Source organism: Protopterus annectens, chromosome 1.part0 (genome assembly GCF_019279795.1).
Source record: "Protopterus annectens isolate FY-2018-M chromosome 1.part0, PAN1.0, whole genome shotgun sequence".
NCBI lineage: Eukaryota > Metazoa > Chordata > Ceratodontiformes > Protopteridae > Protopterus > Protopterus annectens.
Genome location: NC_056725.1, coordinates 1,597,101,215 through 1,597,129,018, shown reverse-complemented (window position 1 = coordinate 1,597,129,018; position 27,804 = coordinate 1,597,101,215). Strand labels below are relative to the sequence as shown.

The 27,804-nt window shown below is 41.4% G+C and overlaps 1 protein-coding gene across 1 annotated transcript in view; it reads left to right on the top strand.

The window, feature by feature from the left end:
* GCAT (glycine C-acetyltransferase) overlaps positions 1 to 27,804 on the top strand; it is a 507,826-nt gene that overhangs the window by 86,558 nt on the left and 393,464 nt on the right. The window contains exon 2 of the mRNA XM_044068107.1: positions 16,438 to 16,568. Coding sequence (XP_043924042.1) covers positions 16,438 to 16,568 — 131 coding nt within the window. The remainder of the gene's footprint in view (positions 1 to 16,437; positions 16,569 to 27,804) is intronic.

Below are 27,804 nucleotides of genomic sequence, written 5' to 3'. Positions count from 1 at the left end.
CAAATGCCTTACTCCTGGGATTGCCTTTTGCAGGCTCCAAGGGATTCAAATATTTCTTTATTTGGATGACCTGCTGATTCGGGCATCTTCTCCAGAGGTCCTTTTGCAAAATCTTCATTTTACCATTTCTGTTCTTCAGAACCTGGGGTTCACAGTAAACTTCAAAAATCTATCATGTCTTTTTGAGTTGCAGGATTCAAACGGTGCCAATGCTGGTGCCCCTGCCTCCTCCAAAGGCATTAACTTTCATTTCCTTCTTTCAAACTCTTCTTCCCCTGGCCTCCATTTCAGCCAGGGAGTTTCTGAGTGCTCTCGGGTTCATGGCTTCCACCGTTCTGAGGCTCCCTCTGGCCAAACTCCAAATGAGGAAGTTCCAGTGGTTTCTGAAGTCAGTGTGGCTTCAGCATGGGCATCCTTTAGACTTTCCTGTTCCTCTTCTCCCGTGTCTCAAGAAGGAACTTCTGTGGTGGATTCAGCAGTTGTCTCTGAATCCAGGGCTCCCATTTCAACCTCCTCTTCCGTCTCAGGATCTGTTCACAGATGCTTCAGATGTGGGATGGGGAGCCATGTTTGGCTCCCTGAGGGTTCAGGGAGTGTGGTCACCTCATCAATGGAAGGACCACATCAACATCAAAAAGATGAAGGCTCTTCTGCTGGCTCTTCAGACCTTTCATCCTCTCTTTTCTCCGGGGCCTCTCAGGGTATTCACAGACAATACCACAGTCATGTGGTATATCAACAAACAAGGGGGTACAAGATCTTACCGTCTTTGCCAGCTGGCACTTCTGGTATGGGATCTGGATATCCAGTATCATGTGACTCTTCAGGCAGTTTATATTCCTTCAGATCAGAATGTTGTGGCAGACAATCTGAGCAGGTCCTTCACTCAATCCCATGAATGGATGCTTCACAGAGATGTGTTTCTGGACATTGTTCACCAGTGGGGTACTCCTCAAATGGATATCTGTGCTTCCCCTCTGAACAGACAACTTACTCTGTTTTGTGCAAGAGTCCCGGGTCCTCTGGTTTGGAAGGTGGACGCCCTCTCATTTTCTTGGAAGAGGATGTTTCTTTATGCATTCCCTCCCCTTCCTGTCATTCCGACAGTCCTGTTCAAGATTCAACAGGATGCTCCCAAAATCTTGTTGGTGACCCCCTTGTGGCTGCGGCAGCACTGGTTCCCTCTACTTCTGCATCAGGCCAAGGGCAGTCATCACAAGTTACCTCACAGGGTGGATCTCCTCACACAAGACAAGGGCTCTCTCATCCATCCCCACCTGTCCACACTTCAACTGACACTGCGGGTGATAGGGTTTTGATCCCTTATAGACATCTTTTTTCTGAGGATGTGCTGCAGGTCCTGCAGGAGGCCAGGAAGCCTGCTACTAGGAAATCCTACTTGTCTAAATGGAAGAGATTTTCTGTTTGGTGTCTTTCGTGTAACCTGGACCCACTTTCTGCAGATGTTCCTTTGGTTCTGTCTTATTTTATTGAGTTGATCGGTGTTGGTTTGGCCTATTCTTCTGTTAAGGCCCACTTATCAGCTCTTTTCTGCTAGTCTGCCTTTGAATCCCCCATTAGCTTTTAGGTTTCAGGCTAAGCTTTGTTTTACAGGCATCCTTAATATTAGACCTCAAAGGAATCCTGTTCTTCTTCCTTGGGATCTTAATTTTGTTCTGGAAAAATTGACTCAAGCTCCTTTTGAACCTGCTATTTCAGCTTCCTTGCAACATTGTTTAATGAAGACGGTTCTTCTGTTAGCTCTTACTTCTACCAGATGGGTGTCTGAGTTGCAAGCCCTTAAGGCTTGTCCACCTTTTTTGATATTTCATGAGGACAGGGTGTCCTTGCGTACTAATCCTTCTTTCATGCCCAAGGTGGTTAATGAGTTGTCACTTAATCAGTCGATTAATTTGCCTACCTTTTTCCCCCTCTCTGCAGTCTGACAGTGAGAGGGTGATACATACCTTAGATGTGCATAGATAGCTCAGATCTGAGCTATCAGAAAATCTGACCATTTGTTTGTTTCCTTTCATCCTCTGTGTTAAGGTTTGGCCATTTCCAAGCAAACAATTTCCACTTGGATTTCAAAGGCTATTTCCTTTTGTTACACTTTTCATGACGAGAGCCTTCCTTCTTCTGTAAAGACTCATTCTGCTAGAGCTGTGGCTTCATCTGGTGCCTTTCTCAAAGGATTAGACACTAATTCTATTCCTGAAGCTGCTACCTGGACTTCTGTGCTTATCTTTACCAAACTTTACCAGTTGGATTGGTATCTCCAGAGCTAGGACTGGTTTTTCTGATGACATTCTTCATGGCTTGTTAGAGGGCTCTGCTGCTTCCTCCTCCCAAGTTTCTTGTTGAGCTTTGGCACTCTCCCATTTGTTAGGAATACTGCAGCGGTGAAGTAAATGTCCTTGCCTTCAGCGCTGCAGTATTCACTCCCTCCCTCCATCCCCCTGGTCCTTTTTCCTTCCTGGATATCCAGGTTGTCCTTGGTTTTCCTTGGACTGCTGTTCCTACTGGGGCAATCCGTTCTGAGGATGGTATGCCTAAATGTCAACTTTATGCCCTTCCCTACGCAAGTAGTATGGAGGTGACGTTCTGCATACCTTAAAGCAATGGTAGACTTTGGTAAGCTGGCCGGTTGGAGGGCTTCATGGCAGGGAATCCCATTTGTTAGGAATACTGCAGCGGTGAAGGCAAGGACATCTACCGTTAAGGTAAGATTTTACACAGCTGTACTTTACTTGTTGCTCTGTTTTCTAGGAACGCATCCAACACATTACTTCCTTAGGATTTTTTCCTTGATGTTCCTGGCCACTGCCATTAAACCAACATAAAGCATCTACCATCACCCCTTGAGTATCTCTTCTATTCTTACCCACACTTTTCTCACCCTGTCCCTTGAGGTTCATGGGTTCCTATTAGAACGACAAAAACGCATTTTGTTTAATACGTTTTCATCGACACATGTAGGGCGAACAGGCAAAACAGCAAAGCGGCTGTTCAGCGAATTCTTTCCCTGGGAAAGAAGTCTCTTGACCTCTTTGTTGCTTTGCCGTGTTCTGAAGTGTAGTGTGGTCCCTTGTTCGGCATAGCTCCCGAGCATGAATGTGCAACAGTTACTGACTTTAGGGTTAGGGTGCGGGTTAAGGTAAGTGCATATGTATGAAAGTGTTTACTGTTTTTTATTTTGCGTTAGATGTATGGTTGAGTTATGTGTGTATGTGTTTTCAGCTGTTTACTTTTGTTTTGGGGGTAGAATTAGGGTTAAGGTAAGTGTGTATGTGTTTGGACCTGTTTATGTAAATGTGCGAGAGTTACTGACCTTAGGATTAGGGTGCGGGTTAAGGTAAGTGCATATGTTTTAAATGTTTACTGTTTTTTTTTCCGTTAGATGTATGGTTGGGTTACATACATATGTGTATTTAGTTGTTTACTGTTTTTTTTTGGGGGGGTATAATTAGGGTTAGGGTATTTGTGTATGTGTTTGGAAGTGTTTAATTTTTTTTTTTTGGGGGGGAGGGGTTGGAACAGTAATTTCTTTCCCTAGGAAAGAAATCGCTGTTCTGTGGTTTTGACATTTTCAGCTTTCGCTGAATATGTGTCGATGAAACACTGTTCGGTGTTTTAATATAGACCCGAGGTTCATGAGGTCCAGTGCTGTATTGATCCATCAGCAATTCCCACTTCTACTTCTTATACAACCTACTCTGTCACCCCTTTACAGACTGGGGTTCATCTTCTGACCTACCACATAATGTTAGCTTGAATACCCCACCTACTCCACATTGGCTATCAAATGCAAAATAAACAAATAAATAACCCACCCATATCTCTTTTCTTCTCCGTCATTTCTTAATGTACACACTGGCACATCCCACCTGTCATAAATTAAACATGCTTTTGTAATTATAACAATGTCCATCCCTCCTGTCCTTTCCTCTGTGTCTGACTTTTTTTTTCTTTCCATGTAAAGTCCTAGCACCAATGCCTGTTCTTGTGTTAATCCCTCATCCCCCTTTTTTCCATCTTAGTATATGAATATAATCACTTTGAGAAACTTTTCAGAGCACTGATGCCGCTTTAGAGTAGAAAAGAAGACTGCTGTTTCTAAGAGTTAGTCTCTTTGCCAGTTCTAATCCAATAATCCTACCAGCTGCAGGTGTTTTGTCCTTGTCTAATGCCACAGTCAGTCATATTCTCTAATTCTGTCCTTTCAGAACAACATAACTGATTGCAAAGGTAACACTTCAGAAAATACTACCACCAACCCCTATCCAGGTATCTGCCATCTCCTTGGAGCTGCCTGTTACTACTTCAGCTGTGTCCTCTAAGAGGTCACTGGTGCGTATATATGCTACTGTGTGTCTTTATAACTCCCATATTTTACTAAATCTAAGCCCAGAGACAAGTTTTACTTTAAGCTGGTCTCTTGTTTCTTATGCCAAGCCTCTTAATTCCTCCTTGTTGACAGTGTCTTCAAATCACCACCCCCTTCTTATAATTTCATAATGGCTTTCATCACCTTCAATTCCTGTCTCATGTCACCATCCCTCTTATGTGAAACCTACCCCTTCTAACTGCACTACCCTTCACCCTCCTCACCACCTGTGCTGGTTGCTTCCCTCTGTGCTGCAACAGATCCCTTTCAAATCCCTCTTTTACTGCTCTTCCTAATGTTCTGTCATTTTCAGCCAATTATAAGGCCAAGAGGCCTGACCTTTCAACTTCCATTCTGTTCTCCATGTGGTATTACTTCTTGTAATCTCAAGATTACAAATTCCACTTTCACACTCTGCCAAGGCTAAAAGGAATGCCAATTCTGCCACCACATCAATGGGCAGATGCTCAAAGACAAATTACAGCACTCATGGACATGAGAGCTATTCAAAAGGTACCAACACAGGAGCAAGGACAAGGATTTTACTCAAGACTCTTTCTGGTTCCCAGAAAGGACAAAGCCTGGAGGCCCATTCTGGATCTTTCTTCTCTAAACACTTAACCTGGATGTTCCAAAATTCAAAATGTTGACACTACAACAGCTTCTTCCCATGCTGGCCAAGAAAGCTTGGCTCGTAACTTTGGACCTCAAGGAGGCATACCTGCATGTCCCTATCAGGCAAAACTGCAGAAGATACCTCAGATTCATAGCTGGTTCAATGCACTACCAATTCTCTGCACTGCCCTTTGGCTTATCTACTGCGTCCAGGGTCTTCACAAAGTGCCTGGCACCAGTAATTGCATTTTGCAGACAGAAAGGAATTCAAATTTATCTGTACCTGGACGACTGCCTGATTCAAGCAGAGAGCAAGGACATTCTTCTAAAACATCTGGCATTTGTAAAAAAGTTATTAAGTTGCCTAGGGTACACAGTAAACGAAAAGAAGTCAAAACTAGTGCCCTTACAAGAGATAATATTCCTGGGTGCCAGCTTGAATACAATGACCCAGATGGCTTATCTCACGCCAGACAAGCAAGGACAACTGACTCAATATTTTCAATTGATGGCAACAAAGACCCAACTCCCTGCAAGAAAAATTCTGCAGGCCTTGGGTTACATGGCGTCTTGCATACTACTAATTCCATATGCCAGACTGCATATGAGGAAACTACAATGGTACCTAAAGAGTGTCTGGTCTCAACACTGTCAAAGTTTGGAAACAGTAATACGACTAATTCCTTGCCTTCAACAGGAGTTTCGATGGTGGGCTCAAGCATGTCACTCAACCCACAGCCAGGCAAACACTGACAACAGATGCATCGGTTTACACCTAGGGAGCACACATGGCAGGAAAATGTATTCAGGGCAAGTGGCCCGTAGAACAAAGGCATCTTCACATCAATCAAAAAGAGATGCTAGCTGTACAAAATGCCCTTATAGCCTTCCAGGACCTTCTGCATCCAGGACGACTACTACTAAAAACAGACAACACCACAGTTATGTGGTACATAAACAAGCAAGGGGGCACTCATGCTTATCCCCTCTGCAGACAAGCCATGACCTTGTGGAACACAGCTCTAACCTCTCGAGTTCATCTGCAAGCACAATTCCTGCCAGGAAAGAAAAACACACTGGCAGACGACTTAAGCAGAAACATCATGGATCCGCACGAGTGGAAAATACATCCACAAATATTCAGAATGATAACACAAAAATGGCGGAGCCCGGACATACATCTGTTTGCATCCCCAATGAACTGCCTGCTACAGAAATTCTGCACAAGGAGTTACCACCCACAAGCATGGAAAGTAGATGCCCTCTCATTCAGCTGGAAAAAACCTACAAGTATATGCTTTCCCACCACTACCTCTCCTTCCAAAGGTACTCATAAAAGTACCTAACAACATTAGGTCTCATTCCACCAGGGCAACAGCCACTTCAACTGCCTACCTCAGAGGAGTACCTACCAAGGACATTTTGGAAGCAGCAACTTGGAGTTCTGTACATACCTTTACCAAGCATTACCATCTGCCTCTTTACTCTAAATCCAGAGCTGGCTTTGCCGCTGCAGTGCTTCAGGGCCTTATAGCCACCCCTAATGCCTTATAGAACCAGCCACCTTACCTCAGCTTTGGGATTCTACCCAAGTGTAATGACTGCAGCAGTGTAACACGATGAACATAGTACAGTTTTGTACCTGTCAGAAATGTAGATGTTTGAGTGTATACACTGCTGCAGTCCAGGTTACCCTCCCTCCTTCCCCTCTTACTTGCTGGTACGTACCTAAGTCTTCTACTATTTACTACCTATGGGGAGTATTTGCTAGAAACTGAAAGTTTTTTACTGTTTTTCATATGTATGTTTTATTAGCAATTTGCATTGTCTACCTTTTTGGGGGCACCCGACATCTGGGGCAAGAAAAACTGAAGAAAATGGCATTGGTTGCATCTTATATACCCCTGTCGCACTGACATCAGGGAAGAATCGACAGCAACCGACGCCGGACCAAGACTTTGGAACTCTGGCCGACTGCGGGACTGCCTGACGGCAGGATAACCCAAGTGTAATGACTGCAGCAGTGTATACACTTGAACATCTACATTTATGTTAGGTACAAAACTGTACTTTTGTACTGTTAGTTGTTGCTTGGATCTCTGTTGAAACTGTTGTCTCACTGTTCTGAGAGACTGATTTGCAAATATACAGTGCTGAGTATATATTTTTGGTTTTACAGTTTGTACTGTTAGTTGTTGCTTAGATCTCTGTTGAAACTGTTGTCTCACTGTTCTGAGAGACTGATCTGCAAATATACAGTGCTGAGTATATATTTTTTGGTTTTACAGTTTGTACTGTAAGTTGTTGCTTAGATCTCTGTTGAAACTGTTGTCTCACTATTCTGAGACTGATCTGCAAATATACAGAGCTGAGTATTTTTTTTGGATTAACAGTTTGTACTGTTAGTTGTTGCTTAGAACTCTGTTGAAACTGCCCCCCCCCCCCATTTTCTGCCGTGTCTTCAGTTGTTATAACTGGCTTTTACAGCTTGTGTGTTATCTAACTCAATGATCACTTAATTTGACCGGTTAGTAACAGCCTGCATTTAATTGCTGGAACCTGTGCTCTGAGAGACTGCCTTCCAGACTATCTGCAAATATACAGAGCTGAGTATATTTTTTTGGTTATAGAGTTTAATTGTTGCTTAGATCTCTGTTGAAACTGTTTTGTTCCACCCACCCTCCCTATTTTTGGTTTGTAGTTTAAATTTGGTGGCTTTTGCAGTTGCCCACACCACTGTAGATTTGATCTGGGACACTCCCCCAGTCCCATTTCTTTACCACATTCTAACTAATAAACTCTTTCTGCACTTGCTTTTAGTCCTTTTTAATTTAATTGCATTTTTTAAACCGTGTTTGGTCTAATATTGCTACATACTCAAGTGTGCTAGCTTGCACTGCATGTGAATTGTTTTTTACGACTGTTTTTGCTACTTTTCTGTAAAGAAAAAAAAACTGTAAGCCTGTTTCCTACCTTTCCTGTAACTAGTGTTCCAGATACAGATTTCTGTTTCCAGGACTGTATGTAAGCGTCTGAGCTCCCCAAGCCTTTCTGTGTTGGAGGGAAGCCTTCTAGCTTATCAGTGGGAGTGGTAAGCACTAGGTAACCTGTCTACCACATAAGGAGTGGTTCTGGCCCAGAAAGTGTAGTTATTGGCCGTTTGGGCAATCCTTTCCATATCTCTCAACTTTTTGATTTGAAAGCCTGCATTTGCACTTGTTTCTGTCCTGTAACTCATCTAGTGCAGATACAGATTCTTAGTTTTAGCACTTAAATTTGCTTATTCATGCTCAGCACTTGTTCAGAACTTGTAAGCTCTAAATAAGCTACTAATTACTATAGCACTGAATCTTCCTCATTACCTAGAGGAAAACTGTTTTTGTACTTACTTTTCCCACTTGCTTAGATTAAAACAGCTATTGTACTCACTTTCCTCACTTATCTAGAGCAAAATAGTTTTTTTATTCAGGTATGTCCAAGGGTCAGCTCCCAGTATTCTCTCCTGTCTATCTGATGAATCTGGGCATCTTGAGGCAATGTAGAAATTGCCTCATGTACACAGACAACCCTCTCCTCCTACCACCCAACACTACAACCTGTGAGAGATGCACTTACTTAGCCAAACTGGAGATAAAGCTCTCTCCAGCCAAGACTGAACATGACAGTCATGAGGAGAAGGTAAACATTTGTACTACACCACACTCATCACATAGTCTCACTAAATCTACACCACCAAAATCCACACATAGTAACACAAAAACATTTGAAGAGGCTCCCAATAATAATCTGTCTAAGCAACAGAGACCTCCAAACAGAAACGCAAGCAACCTCCATCCCCCAGCACAACCTAAATGACACATAGCGCACAGACTCAGTGAGCCACTCAACTACAGCCAATAAGGCAAAACAACGTACCCAACACACTAGTCATAGGCGACTCTGTAGTCAGACACACTAATGTCCCACTCACCAGGCTAAACAAGGAGAAGATTACTGTCAGCTGCCTGTCAGGTGCCAGGATCCGCCACATAACCCACGCACTCAGGTCACTCCACAACAAGTACAAATATGACTCTGTCATTGTCCATGTTGGTGTGAATGACCTGAGATGTTCCTACCTGGACTACATGAAAAGAGACATGGAAGAGCTCTCCGATCTCGTAGCCCAAGCAGGTATGACCCTAGTCCCTAGTAGCTTTCTGCCATCGCCCAGAATGATACCGCATTACAAGGACAAAATGATTGACTTCAACAATTGGCTAATCTTCTGGTGCATTCTAAGGGGATCCAGTATCTGTCTGCTTGGGATGACATGGTCAACAGACCACGATGCTTTGCCACAGATGGCCTGCACCTGTCCCCCCTGGGATTCTGGATACTGGCTAAGGCTCTTGTTGCCCCTATAGTGCCGTTTTTAGGCAAGGTTCAAATAACAAATTCACCACCATAACCGGAACAGGCAACCAAAAACTGAGGGTAATGCTACTCAATGCTAGAAGTCTTAAATCTCAAAATGCACTCACTCGAGGCGCTTCTTAACATCGATATCTATGCAGTGACTGAGACCTGGTTCAAGGCTCCAGAGAGCACTCCTGCACTACCAGGCTATAACTCATACCACACTTTTCGGCCATGTTACCTGGACCGAAACACCAAAGGCGGAGGTGTGTCCATATTCATTAAGAATATCCACACCTGCAGGCTAGTTGCTCAGCATAATGCATCCAAGGTTATCCAAGCGCAACTAACTTTGGGCAAAACTGCAATCCAAATGGTAGCTTGCTACAGATCCCCCACCATGCCCCAGGATTCCCACTCCTCTTTTATTGATGTACTGGAAAATATTAGGGTTCAACCAAACACCCTAATAATGGGCGACTTCAACTACCCCACCATTAACTGGGAAAACTACTCGCGTACCAACTCCTTAGCTCAACGCTTCCTGGAATTCATAAACTCCAATGCCCTGGATCAACTTATCCACACCCCCACCAGGGGCAACAGTATCCTAGACCTAGTCATTACCAACATGAGTGACCGGTGTTCCACACCTGAACTCAACTCCTCGTTGGTCCGATCTAACCATAAGGTAATCACCCTTGATATCCACATCCCGCCCCCACCCCCCATTAAGGAAACCACAGTAAACAATTTCTCCAAAGCCAACTTCATGCTTCTTAAGACCGAAGTGGTGAATTTCATGACACCCATGCAGATGGACAATGCAGTTACAACTGCTGAATCCTATGCAAATGCAGTCCTATAAGAAGCACTTACACGAGTGCATGGATCGTGCTATCCCAAACAGAACCAAGACTCTATCCTCCAAAAAAAGGAAGCCCATCTGGTGGTCCCCTGCCATAAACAAACTGTACAACAGAAGGAAGAAACCGTTGCAAAAGAGTAAAATCCCATGAGTTGAGGAGCTCCCTGGTCAGCCTCAGTAAGAAGCTGAGATCCCTTATAAGATCCTCCAAAGCTAGCTACGAAAACAAAATCGCTACTAATTCCAAGGACAACCACAAAGCATTCTATAGCTATGTCAAGAATCTCGATGGCAACACCCAGATCTGCTCTGAGTTATAGGACAAAGGCAAGAAAATTACAGAACCAACTGATATTGCCAACATCCTGGCAGATAGGTTTAGTCCTAACTTTACCCCCTCTCACCCCCTAAAGGGCCCATATCTATACAGGAAGAATGTAAAGTCCCTGTAATCACAACTACGCAGGTAAAAGCTGCACTCTCTAAATCCAAAAACACAGCATCCATGGGACCGGACAACATACCAGGCTGCATTTTACATGAACTTCAGAACAAACTGGCTCCCCACTTAAGCACCATGTTCAATAATAGCCTCACATCATGCTTTGTGCCCACTGAATGGCACACAGCAACAGTTATCCCACTCCACAAAGGGGGAGCCACCACTGATCCCGGGAACTATCGACCTATTAGCCTGACGAGCCTGGTCTGCAAGGCCATGTAACGTGTCATCATGGAATTCATAAACAAAGACATTGGTAAACTCCAAACTCTGGATCCCACCCAGTTCAGGTTTGTGAAAGGCAGATCATGCCTCCTGAACCTGATCGACTTCTTTGAGGCAGTCACCAAAGCCATAGATGAGTGTAAGGTGGTTCACACAGCCTATCTTGACCTCGCCAAGGCTTTCAACACCATCCCCCATTCTGGAATTATAGCTAAACTCACTAAACTAGGTATAAATCCCTACGTCACAAGATGGGTTGCTCAACTGGCTTACTGACAGAACCCACACTGAAAAAGTTGCAGACTCCAAATCTGACCTCAAAGTAGTGACAAGTGGAGTACCACAGGGTTCAGTCCTGGGACCTCTCCTGTTTGGTATCTACTTCTCTGAAGTACAGGCTAACACAGAAGGCCTCTGGCTAACGAATTTCGCAGATGACTGCAAATTAGGAGCCATAGTCAAGTCCCTAAATGATGTGGATATCCTGCAGAAGGGCCTCGCTGGGACAGATGCCTGGTGTCAGAGCCATGGCCTCAAGCTCAATGCCAAAAAGTGCAGTGTCACCCCCTTTGGCAAAAACTCTGTACCCATGAATGACCACATAGGCAGCAATCTACTTAACACTGAATGCGTGATGAGACCTTGGGACCCAGGTGGACAATAGTCTCTTCTTTGATAGTCACATCGCCACAGTAGTCAGGAAGTCCTTCTTCGTGGCACACCTCATCATAAAAGGGTTCTCATCCAGGAAAAAAGAGGTCATTGTTCCCCTCTACTTGACACTCATTAGATCCATTATAGATACAACCCCCCTTTTGGAATGTACCTCACAAGTCATCTGCAGCAGCTGGAAAGGCCACAGAAGTACCTCACAAAGAGGATTACTGGCCTCAAACAAATGCCCTACACTGACCGTCTCATAAAATTCCAGCTTTACTCTGCAGCATATCGCCTACTCCAAGGTGATCTCTGCCTAACATATAAAGCTATGTCAAACCAGAGCTGTTGGACATGCTACACCTAAAGAAATCCCAATCCCTACAGCTACATGCTCTAGGGACCTAAACCTTGTCACCACAATAAACAGGACATGCTGGAGGGATAGATTCCTGTTCCAGAGACTTCCCATACTCTGCCTGACATAGATGGGTAGCCTGTTCCAAAGTTCTTCATTACCACTCTTCAAGAAAAATCTTGATGAGTGGATGGGAAATAGGAAGTACACCCCGGGGATCACTTCTGTGTCTCTGCTCGATAGTGGCACAGGGAAATAACTTTCTTGGGTGGCATAAGCCAGGGAACCTTGTTGGCTAGGCTTACGTAGGCGCTTGGGCTGATAGCCTAGTACCTACCTATGAACCTATGATAGTGTCTGTAGCATTAATTTATTCATACATTTGCATACTAGGAAAATCCAACTAGGCAGTAATCCCTTTTCAGCAGATTCCAGGGAATAAAAGCTCCACAGTTAAGTCTACTTTATAAACAGATACAATATAATTTATACATAACAACACAGTATTCCCAGTAGTCATATATAAGGTGTATATACTGGATATGAGTACAATTTATTTATTTATTTATTTATTATTTATTTATTTACATTTGTTAACCGGGCTAGTCCAACTGGATGCAAGTCCATTTTCAGTGGAGGCCCGAGGAGAAAAGCTCCGCTATCTACTACATGGTAACAATTAAAAAAAATTAACAATGGTTGAAAAATCAAAAAAGGATATAACTAACAAATCAGAAAGACAGTAATAACAATTTCAGAAAGTTACAAAAAAAAGGGGGATAGTGAGACAAGGAAAATGTTTAAGTATGGTACGGGAAGAAAAGGGAGAGAAGAATTAAGTTCCTTTTTTAAGAAAAGTTAAGAAGAGTGTTACTAGAGAAATACAGTTATTTAGTTAAGATAGTAAACTTTCAGGTCAAAGGGAAAACAAATATTTTAGATTGAAGAAATAGATGTAGGAAAAAGTATGAGGGATAAAGGGGAGAATAGGAGGTGTAAGAGGAGCTAGCTCAACTGGGATTGATGCAAGAGCAAAGCCAGTGTTTAGTAAGAAAGAGTTTTAGTTTAGTCTTAAATAGTTTAGTGGAAGTCTGGACTAAAATGTCTAGAGGAAGTTGGTTCCAGATTTTACCAACTGAGTTGGAGAATATGGAGTCACCTGCTGTATTCTTTGCAAGAGATGTTTGAATCAGTATTTTATTGGAAGAGCGTAAGGTTTTTAAGTTGTTGTAGGGTTTTATAAGGGTGGAGAGCATGGGTATGTTTTCAGGATGGTAAAGAGCTTTGTGGGCAATTGTAAGCTGATAGTACTGTATTAGGTGAGGTAATTCAAGCCATCCTAGGTTGGAGAGGTTCAAACAGTGATGTGTTCTATATGGAGAGGCAGTGGCAAATCTCACAATGTTGTTGTAGGCTGTTGTGAGCTTATTAGTGTTATGTTTAGATAGATTAGTATAAATGGGGGAGGCATATAGTAAAGTGGAGATAAGATGTGTTTTTGCTATGGTAGTTCTTGCTTCAGGGGTTAGGAAAGTTTTGATTCTATAAAGAGAACCTAGTTTTCTATTGGTTGATTTTATGGTGGAGTTGATGTGAAAATCAAATTTTAGTAGGTTGTCAATTGTAATACCCAGTAGTTTGGTAGTTTGGTCAGGAGAGATAAGGGTGCCATTGTTAGATGTAATTGTGAGATTAATAGAGGGGGACAGGTGTGTAGGTAAGAAGAGGAGAAGTTTAGTTTTCTTAGGGTTTAAGAGAAGACAATGGTTAGAGAACCATTGCTCAATAGTAGTAAATGTTATTTGGGTAAGGTAATGAAGGTCATCTTTGGCGTCAGTTAAATGCCAAAATATTCATGCTGTAGGAGGAATAAAACAGACCGTATATATTGGGAGAGAAAATGCTGCATTAATGAACAAGGAAAATCATAACTGAATAGCACACATTTATTCCTATGTCTTATGCAAGATGTAGGAGAAGACATGGTCTATAAGAAAAGGGGGTAGTGTTAGTAATTCTGGAAAGGTAAGTATTATTTTAAAAGGCATGAGAGGTTTTGTAGGAAAAGATAGGGAGTGGATTTGGCTTTACTGACCTGAATGTACACATAAAAACGTAAAACATAAAAATAAATAAAAGCTTGGGCATTAAGAGGCCATGCAGCTGAAACACTGGCATGTTTTTAAGGGATCATTTGCATATATCCATGGACCACCACTACAAGACATTTAAGGTATTACACAGTGAAGTCTCTAGTTTGGCTAGGCATTTCCTGCAGTTTTTACTGAAGTCTTTCTGCATTTGTTAGACTAGCCAAACCTGAGGATCCACAGGGGTATATTCAGTGTGTACGTTAGAGTCTAAACTGGGGATGTGCAATATATAGTATGTCTTAACTTCTTCTTAAGTTCTGTACAGTGGCTTGAAAGTCTGTTAGAACCATGCTAATTATCTGGTCAATGAATGAATTTGTGGATAAATGTTTTACAGAATCAAAACATCATTACATACTTCAGCTAAAATGAGGCAAGTGTTGTGGGACATCGCATGGCTTTCTAGACCATAGTTATCATTTCAAACAGTAGGAGTAATGTCTGACAACACATTCTCAGTAGGAGAGCTAAGGGGTGCCCTATCCTATGAACTGCAGTGTCTTTCCATATTGACTGAGAAGTTATATTTCGGGATGGAATCACAGGATAATGGTCTGTACTCTGAGTTGGAAATAAAAATCTGCGTCCAGAGAAAATGGTATAAATATTTTAATGGTTGTCAAAGTTATAAATATAGCTAGCACATAACATTTGGGTTATGAGATAGTTAATTAATTAAGGTCTATATCAGATAGTCAAAGTTCTGTAATTCTGAACACCTAATGGTTGAACCATTAAGCTCAAAGTTACAGACCTTCGACTACCGGTAAAAAAATAAAAATACAACGGACAAAAAAATAAATTGTTGTATGCAGGGGGACAAGCACCCCTGCACCCCCCCCCCCGCTACTTAAATTTACCAACTCTGAGATCGCACCACATTGAAGTGAATGGAAACCTTCGCTTATGGAGATTTCCATTCACACGCTCGAACTTTTACAAATTCGAACATATGGTCTCCACCATATGTGGTTCGAACTTGTAAAAGTTCGATTACATGATAGGAACCTAATTAACTACTTCCTGTGCTCCATGGTTTGAGTCCCTCAGCCACCATTTATCCAGTGCTCCCCCCAACTACCTTTTTCACCCTCTGCTTATCAACCATCAAGCCTCCTCCTATCACACTTAAGCCTGTTTGTTCCTTAGGATTTGAGAGTTTTTTCTCCATCAAATCTTCTGGGATAAGAGACATCCCAAAGAAGCCATCATCCAGGCAGACTTCAAGCGGTATGGTGCTGTTGCTGGCATCCTGGCCATGAGAACATTTTTGTATATCCCTGCACCAGCTTCCTCCATGTGACTCCTTCCCTAGGAGGGATTGTTTCTGACAGCAGAAGCTAAAAGCAGCTGGGACCCTCTCCCTTCCACTAGTATGGACCTGCCTCTCCTTCCGTGCTGCACCATCAAGCACAGCACTTCTGCCCTAACTCTCGCCACGTGGGTCATAGTTGGGGCTTTATTTTTCTGTGCAACTAGTGTGGCTTACCATTTGCTTACTGATGAACTCTGGGACAATTGGGAAACTGGGCTGGATCCCACAGTGGTCTTATGGACCTCATGACTAGTAAGCTACCTGTGAACCCCTGTTAAGGAATGAACATTTAATGTGCAGACTGTACTCGCATAGCACACAGCAGTCTTATTCTTTTGACATGCAAGTTGTAACAGCATTATTTTAAAATCTGTTTCATGATTGTAACACTTGTTTTTCAGAATCTGGGTGCGGTTTTAATTTTTACATTCTTTTAACAACCTTTTTGTAGTCATTGGCAACCCATAAATCAAATAAATGCATAGTTTCACAACTGGTTTTCATTATGTACAGGGTAATGTTAGCTATACATTAGCAAGTTTCTGTACAACCTGAGGGGATGAAAAGCACGTGGTATGAAATTTGAAAAAAAAAATGACCTTGCATACATATTTGTGTATATCTTGTTGATCTTAAAACATATATTTTTCCATGCAGTTAATGTTGTGCTTGTTGTTTTTATACATTTATGTGGTTAAGCAGATTCTTTGCTGATTTATTTTTGGGCATCCATGCTTGTTGCAATATTTATTTCAAAAATGTTACAAAAAATTAAAAAAAAACATTTATGGATTATTTAGAATACATCATTGAAAGAAATGTCACCCAGATATTTCTGAATAAGGAAGGATTTTGGTGAAATTCAGGACTGGAGGCTCCTATTCATTACAGGTGACATGTTCATGCAGTGCTGGAACCCGCTAACATTCACAATGATTTTTCTTTTTTTTTCCATACAGGAATTTTAAACTTCTGTGCTAATAATTACTTGGGTCTTTCTAGTCACCCGGAGGTTATCAAATCTGCCGCAAAAGCTCTAGAGGAGTATGGCGCTGGACTCAGCTCAGTTCGGTTTATATGTGGTACCCAGGTGAGGAATGTGCAGAGAATAACAGAATATTTTATCCATTCAGTGGGGTGGACCTGAGAAGCAGAGGGGAAGTGAAAAAAGACTTCTTTAAAAATGTTTGCACTTAGATTTATTTTTTTCCAGTCTATTAAACATTCCTTGGGATTGATTAATATCTACACTAGCATAACACACACCTTCTTTCTCCTCATTTTAGTTTTCCTACTGATTTTCTTGCAGCTTTAAGTACTGAGTGTTGTTTATAAATGTTACTACAAAATGCAGACTACATGTGCATCTAGTGTAATCTTTGAGTGACTAGAAAGCACAAAACGTGGTAAGGATGTTCTTGAATACATGTACGCTTGATGTGCATACACTTAGGGTAGGTGTACAACAGTGAAAAATATTCTCAGATAACAGTGTGTTAGATATTGTACGAAATCTCAAAACATCTGAAGAGTCTTAATATGAAGGAAAAACTCCATCAGTTGATGTATAGGACAATGATGACCTGAGATATTTGCTTAGATTGGCTCAAGGCAGAGTGGTCATCTGCTTGCTGTTGACCACATTAGCTTTTCCATATTAGTATTATTACCATCATTTCACATGTATAAGTCTCTGCTTGCTGTTGTACAATGTATTAAAAATCTGTCTTGGGATAAAAACCTAAATTATCAGTTTACAGTCCTGCCCTTTCACGCCTAAACAACACAAATGTTTTCTTGTAAGTTAAAAAATAAATAAATAAAAATCTTTGTGGTCAAGCCAACTATAGTTGGAGTAGGAGTGTTAAACTAAAACTCACTATTAGTAATATGTATTGGTGTGCAGCTTATTCAGCTGCAAGTATTGTGAAACTACTGATGGTGTAGGACTGTAAGGTTTGGATACTTCAGAATGCTAATAATAGTTTGTTGTATGGCATGCAGACATATACACACTGGAGGACCTTTTACACATCCCAGTTTAGGTTTTAAGATTGACCCCAATATCTATGCTGACTGTAGGACTTGTAATGTTGTTTATGTTAGCTATTGTGTTAAATGTTTGTCTTTCTATGTAGGTAAAACAAATTGTTGCCTTAAGGATAGGATACTAGAACATTTTAGAGACATCAGGAATATGAAAGAAAACAGTGCACTAGCTATGCATAACATGAATGAAGGCATGGACCACACATTTAAGTTTTTAATACTTCATATTGTAGCTGCTAAGAAGAGAGGGGAGATTTTAAAAATATTACTGAACTAGTTGAACAAGAATGGACTTTGCGATTCCATGCTGACAAGCCTCCAGGCTTGAACAGCATGGTTTCACTTAAACCCTTTCTCAAGGCAAAGCCACTGAAGCATTGATTTTTATTGTTTTTAAGAGTTGCTATACAGTGTTCATTTAAGTAAGCTATGTTTTAATTGCATGATGTCATAATTAGTTTGATTGTTTTAGTATTTAAATGTGATGCTGTTTATTTGATTGTAGTCTGAAGAAGCGGTGTATCCGTGAAAGCACTTACTCCATTAAATGCTCTTGTTTTTAACCTTGTTACAACCAGTGTTATTGTTTTTTCTTATAAGGTAGAAATCACTGCCACCAACCACTACTTATCAGCTACTATAAGGCCCTTCCCAAAGGGTGACCATTTCCATTGTGTGCTATTACTGTTATCCAAATAGTAAGTGTAATCCAGGGCTAAGGCTATTGGAGTGGCTTATACAGTATCATCAAATACATGCAAGTACTCCGAGAGTTTAAATTATCTCTGTGCAAAACAGCCACAGTTGAAAGGATTAAAAATATTTAATAATAAAAACACAAGACAATACTCATCAATTCAACACAGTGCTATTAGAGAGTTCAGAAATCACAGGAAATACTTTAAAACAATATTGTAGGATAGTCTGACATAAATATAGAAAACAGCTAGACTAATCTGGCTATATTCCTTTCTGTCTCTAAGAGAAACTATGTTCTAAATTCTACTTACAAGGCAAAGTGCTGGTGAGTTGTTGTCAGCTCTGAAGACAAATACAAAATGCTCAGTCATTCTCTCTGAGAAAGTCTTAAATTGATAATGCACATTACTGCTAAGTAATTTGAGATTGCATCATTCTTGACTCTTCTACTTAAGTTTCCCAGGCACACAGAACTTACAGTTTTAACATTTCATTTTTGTAATCTACTCCTGCCAGGAAGCCACAGCAATAAAATACACTTTACATGTAAAACCCAGTAATTATCTCTATCTCAGAACAATAGAAAGAATTTCCTAGCCCAGACATCCTGTCTCCTAGCTTGAGATCAGACGGTCATAAAATGCTTTACTCATCAGCTTTCTTCCACAGGGTGCACTGTGGTCACATTTTTGAAGCTCAGAAAATAACACAGTTTTCTTACATGTGTTATACAAGCCTGTGGATCATATTAATATTTGCAGTGACATAGAGTTATTTATAAAATTCTATCTGGGTGGGTTGACAGCCCCTCAGTTTTTCACATGCAACATCTGGGACCAGACTACCAGTTACTGCAGAGCCTAAGAGTGACTTCTCAGGAAACAACTTGGGAAAAGTGCTTATGTTTTGCTGCTGGTGAGAGATGGAGCAGAGGATGTTATTTTTTAGCTTTTGTAGAGATTTCCAATCATCAGAAAGCCTTAAAATTGCTTCTTAGGAGCCAACTTGAGATGAATGCTATGTTGTTCTTTCTGCTGAGACAAGGAACAGAGGAGTATTGATTTCTGATGATCTTTGAGCAGTGTGTATGAGACGATACTGAGTTGTCTGGTTACTGTTTTGGTGAGAGCCTCTTCAGGGCCTTCGTCCTGCTTGGTTGTCTGTTGCATCCAGCTGCTGTAGTTTCTATCCAGGGCATCTACCAAGAGACTACTATAGCAGGTGTACCGAAAACAACAATATCTGGGTTAGTGTTGTTTCTCTGATGATGCCTATGGAACCTGAAGTGAAAGTGCTTAGTTGTTGTGAACTTTGCCGCTGTTTGTGTGATTAAAGTAGTTTTTTTTATTTCCAGTTGAGTGTTGCAATATACTTTTATTATTTTTTCTGTTTCTCAGAAAGCAGTTTGAGATTAATCATGCTCTCTTTTTTGCTTCTGGTGGGAGAAGGCGCTAAGGATCACTGATTCCTTGCTGCATATAACTGTGTTGAAACCAGCAGTATCTCCACCACCAGACAGATAGCAACCAGTAATTAACTGCAGACCTTATAAATGTTACTCCCCATCAGCCCACATCAGTAAGCCACTTGGAAGCTTTGTTTTGCATTTCCACCTGTCTCTGTAGCCAGCTTGGTTAAAATGGGCTTCCTGAGACATTGTAGGAATTGTCTCATGTTTACCGACAATCACCTTTTACTTAAACTGACGCAGTGTGTGAGAGATGCTATTATTAAACCTATGGGAGACAAAACTCTCACATGAAGACACTGCAAATAACAAGCAGGATGGCAGTAGCACACAACACCACACTGAAACTGTTACACACATATCAGACTAAACACACAGACTTACATATGCTGTCTCTAAAAAAGTAGCATACCTTAACCACAAAGGCCTCCTAAGGATAACCTAAGGAACAAGTACTGTCAACACACTAAACATGCAGCACAATCTTGAAACATACTTAAAATCATCACAGAGTCTCAGTTCAAGAGTCATTAAGATAAACCTCCATATAATCCTACGGTCCTAGTTATAGGTCTAATGGGTTCATTGTAAGACTCACTGATGCATCACCCACCAGACTTTACAGGGAGAGAGTCACTGTCAGTAGCCTATTGGGTGACAGGATTCACAGCATCCTGCAGGCACACTAGTCCTTGTACCACAAGCACAAATATGACACAGTCCTAGCACACATGGGTATAAATGGCTTGAGATGTACCTCCTGGCCTACATGGAGAGAGATGTGGTGGAGGTCTCAAAATATGTGTGCAGGGCAGTTATGAACCCAGCCTTCTGCAGCATTTTATCATCACCAAGAATGATGCTACAATGCAAACAAAATATTATTGACTGCAACAATTGGCTTGGCGTCTGGTATCATTCAAAGGGGATCCCATATATGTCAGCCTGGGAAGAGGCGATAGATATTTCTAATTGCTTTTCAAGGGATGCATTGCACCTCTTTCCCCATGACTTTTATATACTGACTAAAATGTTTCCACCCCCTTAGTTCCTTTTTAGGCTAGGTCAATCCTCAAAAATTTCTAACATAACAAAACAGAATCTGGATAACAGAAAAGTATTGCTGCTCAACCCTTAGGAGCCTAAAGAAAACTCCCTACCAGGAATCCTTACCCCAGAAAACATTGATACATGCATCCAAGACCATTGAGTGCATCCTGTCATTGCATGGTTTCAATGTCCACCACATGGTCAGGCCCACAACACTAGATGAAGATAGTAAAGATGGTAAGGTCTCTGTATTAGTTTAAAAAAACTCTACTTTTGGGCTAGTTGGACAAGATAACAATATGGAACTTCACCCTATCCATCTTAGTATTACCAAGACCTTTTGTCACATCATGACTTGCTATAGGACCTCCTGTTTCATAACTAGTACCTATCTGGTATGGAGTCCCTGTGTATTAACCCAAATACCATTCTCCTAGAGGACTTCAACAACACCTCCATTAACTGGGAGATGTATTTATCGTCTAAAATGTATGCATAAAGATTTCAGGACTTCAGCAATTCAGACTCTCTATGCCAGTTGGTCCGCACCCTAACCAGCAACAATAAAATCCTCGACTTGTTCCTCACCAGTATGAGACAGCACTGCTCCCCTACCAGTTGTTACTCCCTCCCTGTTTAAATTGGACTACAAATCAGTCACATTCACCTTAAGACTGAAAGCAGGAGCATCCTCCAAAAAACACAGTATTCTGAGATTATGCTAAGGCTAATCTACTGAAACTGAGTGGTGTCCTGGATAAATTCAGCACTGCTTTCAAACTCAATGATCCCACTACATTTGTGGAATCCTTTGCTGCCAAATTCTATGCACATGTGAATAGCTGCACAGATGCATCTAGCCCCCTCCAAAGTAAATACAATACCAGATTAAAAAATAACTCCTGTGGTAAAGCCCTAATATAAGCAGGCTGTATAATAAATGAAAAAAAATCATTACATGTAAAAATAAATGTAACTCCATACATGCTAAAAAAAGCCTCTTAATAAACATAATATAGAACTCCAGACTTCGATCAAATAAAATTACCACCTAGGCAAAGGGCAACCACAAAGCTTTCTGTAACTGTGTTAGGAACCTTTGAAAACAGTTTCCAGAACTGGTCTGAGCTAATAGTTAATAATATCACATGCTGTGAAACACAAGACATAGCCAATCTACTAGTGGACAGATTTAGCTCTAGCTTCACCCCCTCCCCACATTTCCAGATATCATACCTGCATCTACACCCCCTTCAAATCTCCATTGAACAAGTTCTCAAGGCTCTGTCCAAGGCAAGAAATACTACTATTAATGGACGTGATAAATACCAGGCTGTTTAATGGCTTGGCTAGAACAGTCCCCCCCCCCTACAGAGGCTAAACAGGCTTTGTGTCAGATAAATTGAGGACAGCAGCTGCCATCCCCTTGCTCAAAGTTGGTATGTCAGTGGACCTGGGAAATTATAGACCAATACATCTGACCAGCTATATCTATAAGGCTGTGGAAGGGATCTTTGTGGAATTAATAAATATGGACATGGGTAACCTACAAACTTTCGACCTGAGCGATTTAAGATTTGTTATAGGCAGATCCTCCCTGCTTAGCCTGGTTGACTTTGAAAATGTTATTGAAGCAATGAATGAGGGCAAATCAGTACAAACTGCATATCTAGACCACACAGAGGTGTTGGACACCATCCCATTCTGTTATCATAGACAAACTATCCCATCTAAATGTTAATCAGCATGTAGCTTGTTGGACAGCAAACTGGTTCACAACGAGAACCCAGGAAATTAGGATGGGATGTTCTACCTCCAAAAGACTCTTTATTGGCCATGATAGATATTCATCACAGAGAATGCCACTTATTTGGAATAGTCTTCCTCTTTGTTTAAAGCAAAGTACTTTTTTACACTAGTTAAATGCGATCTGGACGAATAGATAGGTATCTGCAAATTCACCCATAGTTTAGCACCTTTGTCCCTCATGGAAAAGGGTCAACATGTACATGTTCTGGGTTATTCACACTTAAAATACTTGATCATCACAAATCAGCAGCCTAGTAAGTCCCTATGAACCTGCTAGTTGAGCTTGCATTTTGGGACCAGTGACGGTTTAATGCTGGTTGTTCACCTGAGTGATTAGAAATAGACACATCATCACTTCCTGGAAGTAAGCAGAGTACCAGATTGTGTGGTAGATGGCGTACTCTTACTAGACATGCGCTGGTTTGTAATAAATCAGGATTATGGAAAAGTATATACCACTAAATGAGGGATCCCTTCTCACTGTGCCCTGTGGAGATGAAATGCCCTCATAGTGAGAGAGAGCAGACTGTGTGCCTTTTAAAGATAGTGTACAAAACGTTGACAAGTCTCTGTAATTTTGTCACAAGAGTGTGATCTGCAGGACGTCCATCATCACTTCTGTCCAGAGTAAAATATTGTATGAAACAGAAATGCTAGTAGGAAGGCCTGTGTGTTAGAAAACTAATGCATCATTGAGCATCGTCAAGTTATGCCATCCCTTGACTCAAAGCTTAGCCTAAACTTGGCTTGACACGGAATTGTTTATAAAAATAAACAAAAAATGTGTACATTTACCTGTTAAAAAGTCTTTAAAGTTGATTGTTCATTATAGTTTATTTGTTTAGCTAATCAGTTATGAGGAGTACTTCTATTTTAGAAATGTGCTGTGATTCAGGCATTCTTTTTTGTATAAGTTTGATTTTGAACTTTTGTCTGTGTACCAACATGTATTGTTTACTTATACTTGACTTTAACCTTTGCTTGCTTGTTTGAGTGGAGCTCACGTGTTCCACAAAATCTTATTTAAACTCTTTGTTTCCCTCCCATTTTGTTTTTAATTAGCATTGTTCATAAAACCAGGGACTGTACATCTCAATTGTCCTGACTGTCTTTGGGATGAAAAGTGGAATGACTTGTCACACCATCTCCACAATGCATTTGTCAAAAAGTAAAAATTTTAATTATAAAAACTGTTGGAAATGTGGTGCTGACAGATTGTCACTAGAAGATCAGTAAGAAGAAAAGCTAAGATCTTGCTTTTAAAATAGTTTGGGATTTATGAAATCTGCGCACATTGTATCAGGAATAGTAAATGTTATGTTGATTTTTTTTTTTTGCTCACTATTTATTCAAAATTAAATACTGAAAATGGTGAGGCGATAACCTTAACAAAATGCAAAAAAATCTCTTTTGCAGGGGGCAAGCTCCCCCTCACATCCCCTGATGGAGGTGAGTCCCCCACACCCCCCAAATTATATATACCAACTCCATTGCTACACTACTGTGAAGAAAAGGGAAAAAAATTGAAAAGCATACCGCCGTCTTGCACAGTACAGTACACTGTGATGAAACTCACCGCAACATTAAATTCTTACAGTTAAGCCACTCAACCATATAATGAGTCCACTGCCAACATTACTGTTAGTCAGCACAGAGGGTAAGCTATGGGATGCTAATGAGCTGCTTTATGTAGTACAGGATTTGAGTCCGTCAGCCTCCAATTGCCTGCTGTGTGACTCTGAGCAAGTGGCTAAACCAAAGAGTAACTCATGTCCAATAGTCTTAAACAGTCAGTAAATAAATAAAATAAAGCAACACCAAATGTGTCATTCAGATCTGATATGTCAGCATGTTTTTATGTCCATTAAGTCTATGGGGTACTGCATTCTGTCCACATAGCAAGTTACCAATAGAATCTTTGTAAATAAAGCCGCTTACTGACTGCTATTCTTAAACTCTCTACTTAATAAGTTGGCTGATCCCCCTATGATAACATCCTTACCAACTACAGAGCCACATTCATTTTCCACTCAAATCATAAAGAATATCTTAATAAACTCAACTCCTGTCCATTGACCCAAACACCATCATTCTAAGGTACTTTGATTGCTTCTCCAGCACACATATACCACACAGAGCAAATATGCACAAGGCTTCCTTGACTTGGTGTGTGAAAACATCTTTGATCAAGTAGCATGTTCCGCTACTAGATACAGTAACATAAACAATTTTGTCTTTGCCAGCACAGCCACTGTCCGCTTCCCATCCATTGTCAAACCCTGTTTGGTCAAATGAGATCAGTGCACTATAATATTTTCTATATGGTCTCAACACAGGTCACGGTCCATCTCCACTGTCTTTGGAAACCCCTTGAAAGCCAACTTCCTTGTTTTTGCTACTGTCTTGAAATGGTTCAGCATTCCTGTAGCCTTCAGTGACCCTGTAGTAAGTACTGCTACATTTACCAAAAGTTTATATGACCATCTCAAATCTTGCCTATAGGCTTCTGTTCCTGTTCACCACAAGTACAATACCAAGGTGAGAAACAAGCCCATCTGTTGAATTCAGTCATAAGCAAACTTTACAATAGAAGGGAAAGCTTCTGGCCCTTAAGTAAGTCATCATAAGAAGGTTTAATGTTGACATGAATGGTAAGATCAATTCCTACTAAGCAAGTTATGAACTCAGAATTGGTACACCATTGAAGGGTAATCACACAACACTCTTCATTAACTCCAATGCTGTGGACCAGCTGGTGGATACATCCACAAGGGGCTCAAACAATCCTGGACCTAGTGCTCACCAACATGGAGGACTGCTGCACCACCCCAGAGTGTGGCCATCCCTGGTGAGATCTGACCATACATCAGTTATGTCCATAACCTCAAAGGTATGGCCCATATTTGCACTGAGCTCATAGTTAATGGTATTACATATATAGAACCTGTGGATATAGCAAACCTGCTAGCTGACAGGTTCATTGAAAACTTCACTCCCCTATCCCTGACACATATACTCCAAAGCATCCCTAACACCTGTCCCCCACCTAGTATCTCTGAGGAGTAGGTCTAAAATGCCCTCGCCAAGGCCAAAAACAGAACCTTTGTGGGATCAGACAACATCCTGGGCTGTGTTCTACATGGGTTAAAACAGGAATTAGCATCACCATTGAGCACGATTTTCAGTCACAGCTTAAGTACTGGCTCCATCCCAGCAGAATGGAAAACTGCTACCATCATCCCTTTGCACAAAGGAGGTGCATTCACAGACCCCCAGGAACTATAGACCCATTAGTCTGACCAGCCTTATCTACAAGGCCATGGAATGAGTCATCATGGACCTAATTAACAAAGATCTAGGAAATCTCCATATGCTCAACCCCACCCAATTTGTCAAGGGGAGATCACGCCTTTTAAACTTAGTGGATTTCTTCGAGAAAGTCACCGAAGCCCTAGACGAGGGCATATCTGTGCATAAGGCCTACCTAGACTTAGACAAGGCCTTTGACACAATCTCCTTCTCAGGCATCATTGATAAAGTCGCCCAGCTATCACCCCATATATTGTCAGGTGGTTTGCAAACTGGCTCACTGATAGAACTCATATGGTCAAAACAGGGGACTCCACCTCCTCCCAGCAGACCTGTAACCAGTGCTGTTCCACGGGGATCGGTTCTGGGACACCTATTGCTCAGAATCTGCTTCTCCGAAGTACAGGCCAAAATTAAAGGACTGAGGCTGGCAAAGTGTACTGATGACTTCAAACTGGGAGGGATTATTGAAACCCTTAGTTATGTCATCATCCTGCAAGAGGGTCTTACATAGACTAATGACTGATGCCAAAGTCCTGGCCTTAATGCATTTTTTGTATTATGCCTATCATCCCCTTTGGCAAGGGTGATGTTCCTGCAAACTACCACATCAATAGCAATATCGTAAGCACACAGTCACTGGTGAGAGATCTGGCCACACAGGTTGACAGCAGCCTTAACTTTGATCACCGTGTCTCCACAGTGGTAAGAAGGGCATTTTGTATTGCTCATCTCATAAGTAAGGGCATTGCCTCCAGTAGTCTACAGTCATCATGCCAATAATAGAGCACAGTGCTCCCTTTGGTATGTTCCTTTCCAAACACCTGCAGCAGTTGGAGAAACCACAAATGTTCCTTACAAAGAAAATTCAGGGTCTTCAAGATCTGTCTTATTCAGACAGATTGAAATTATTGTCACTTTACTCTGTGTCATACAGACTGCTCAGAGGCAACCTGCGCCTTGCATATGGAGCTATCTCTGACCAAGCTTTAATGGAAATGCTGCACATTCTTAAGTCAAATGTCACATGGGTCACTGACTTAAAGGATCTTAACCTGGTATGTAACATCAACAGAATTTGCTGGAGAGGCAGATTTGTCTCACAGAGGTTGTCCCGTCCCATCTTTGGAACAGGCTTCCTATTCATGTTAAAGAAAGCCCCTTGTTTGGCCCTATTTAAGCGCAGTTTGAAAATTGGATGGGTAACCAGAAATTCACCCTGGGGTTTCTACCTGTGTCCCTCTTGGACAGGGGCAGTAGGTGCTTATTTTAGTGTTTGCTTGAACCAGACACCCTTGGGATCACGGGTTGAACTTTGCTAGGCTTGTGAGGGCCCTGGGGCTGTTACCTAGTAACCTCCTATGATCCTGTGCAACAAACCTTAAAAATAAAAACCCAGCATTTCATGAAATTCATCTCTTTTGGCATCACCCACTCAGAAACTTGAGACATAGCCAACATCCTAACAAATTCAACCCCAACTTCTCCCCATTGTCTCCTCTAAATTTTCTAATACAGAGTATCCAGTCCATATGTCCTCACCCCAGAAATCACCTCAGAATGGATGCTTAAAGTGCTGTCCAGGAACAAAACATCAACTGTATTGGTTTCGACAACATACTTGACTGCTTCCTTATCTGTATGAAATACTGCCGTTGGACCTTTTCCTCAAACCATTCAACTGCACTCCTTCTCCTAGATGTGTACCAGAAGCATGGAGAACAGGTGTGTTAATACTGTACCACAAAAGAGGCTCCATCCTGGACCCTGGCAACTACAGACCCATCAGCAGTAGTAGGGTCATCACAGGCCTCATCACTAGGGTCTATAGAGCCAGCAATTCAAAGACTCAAATCAGTCATTGTCTTTATAAAAGATCAAGCATGCCTATTAAACTTAGTTGACTTCTTTGAAAAAGTCACAGAAGCAAAAAATGGCAGTA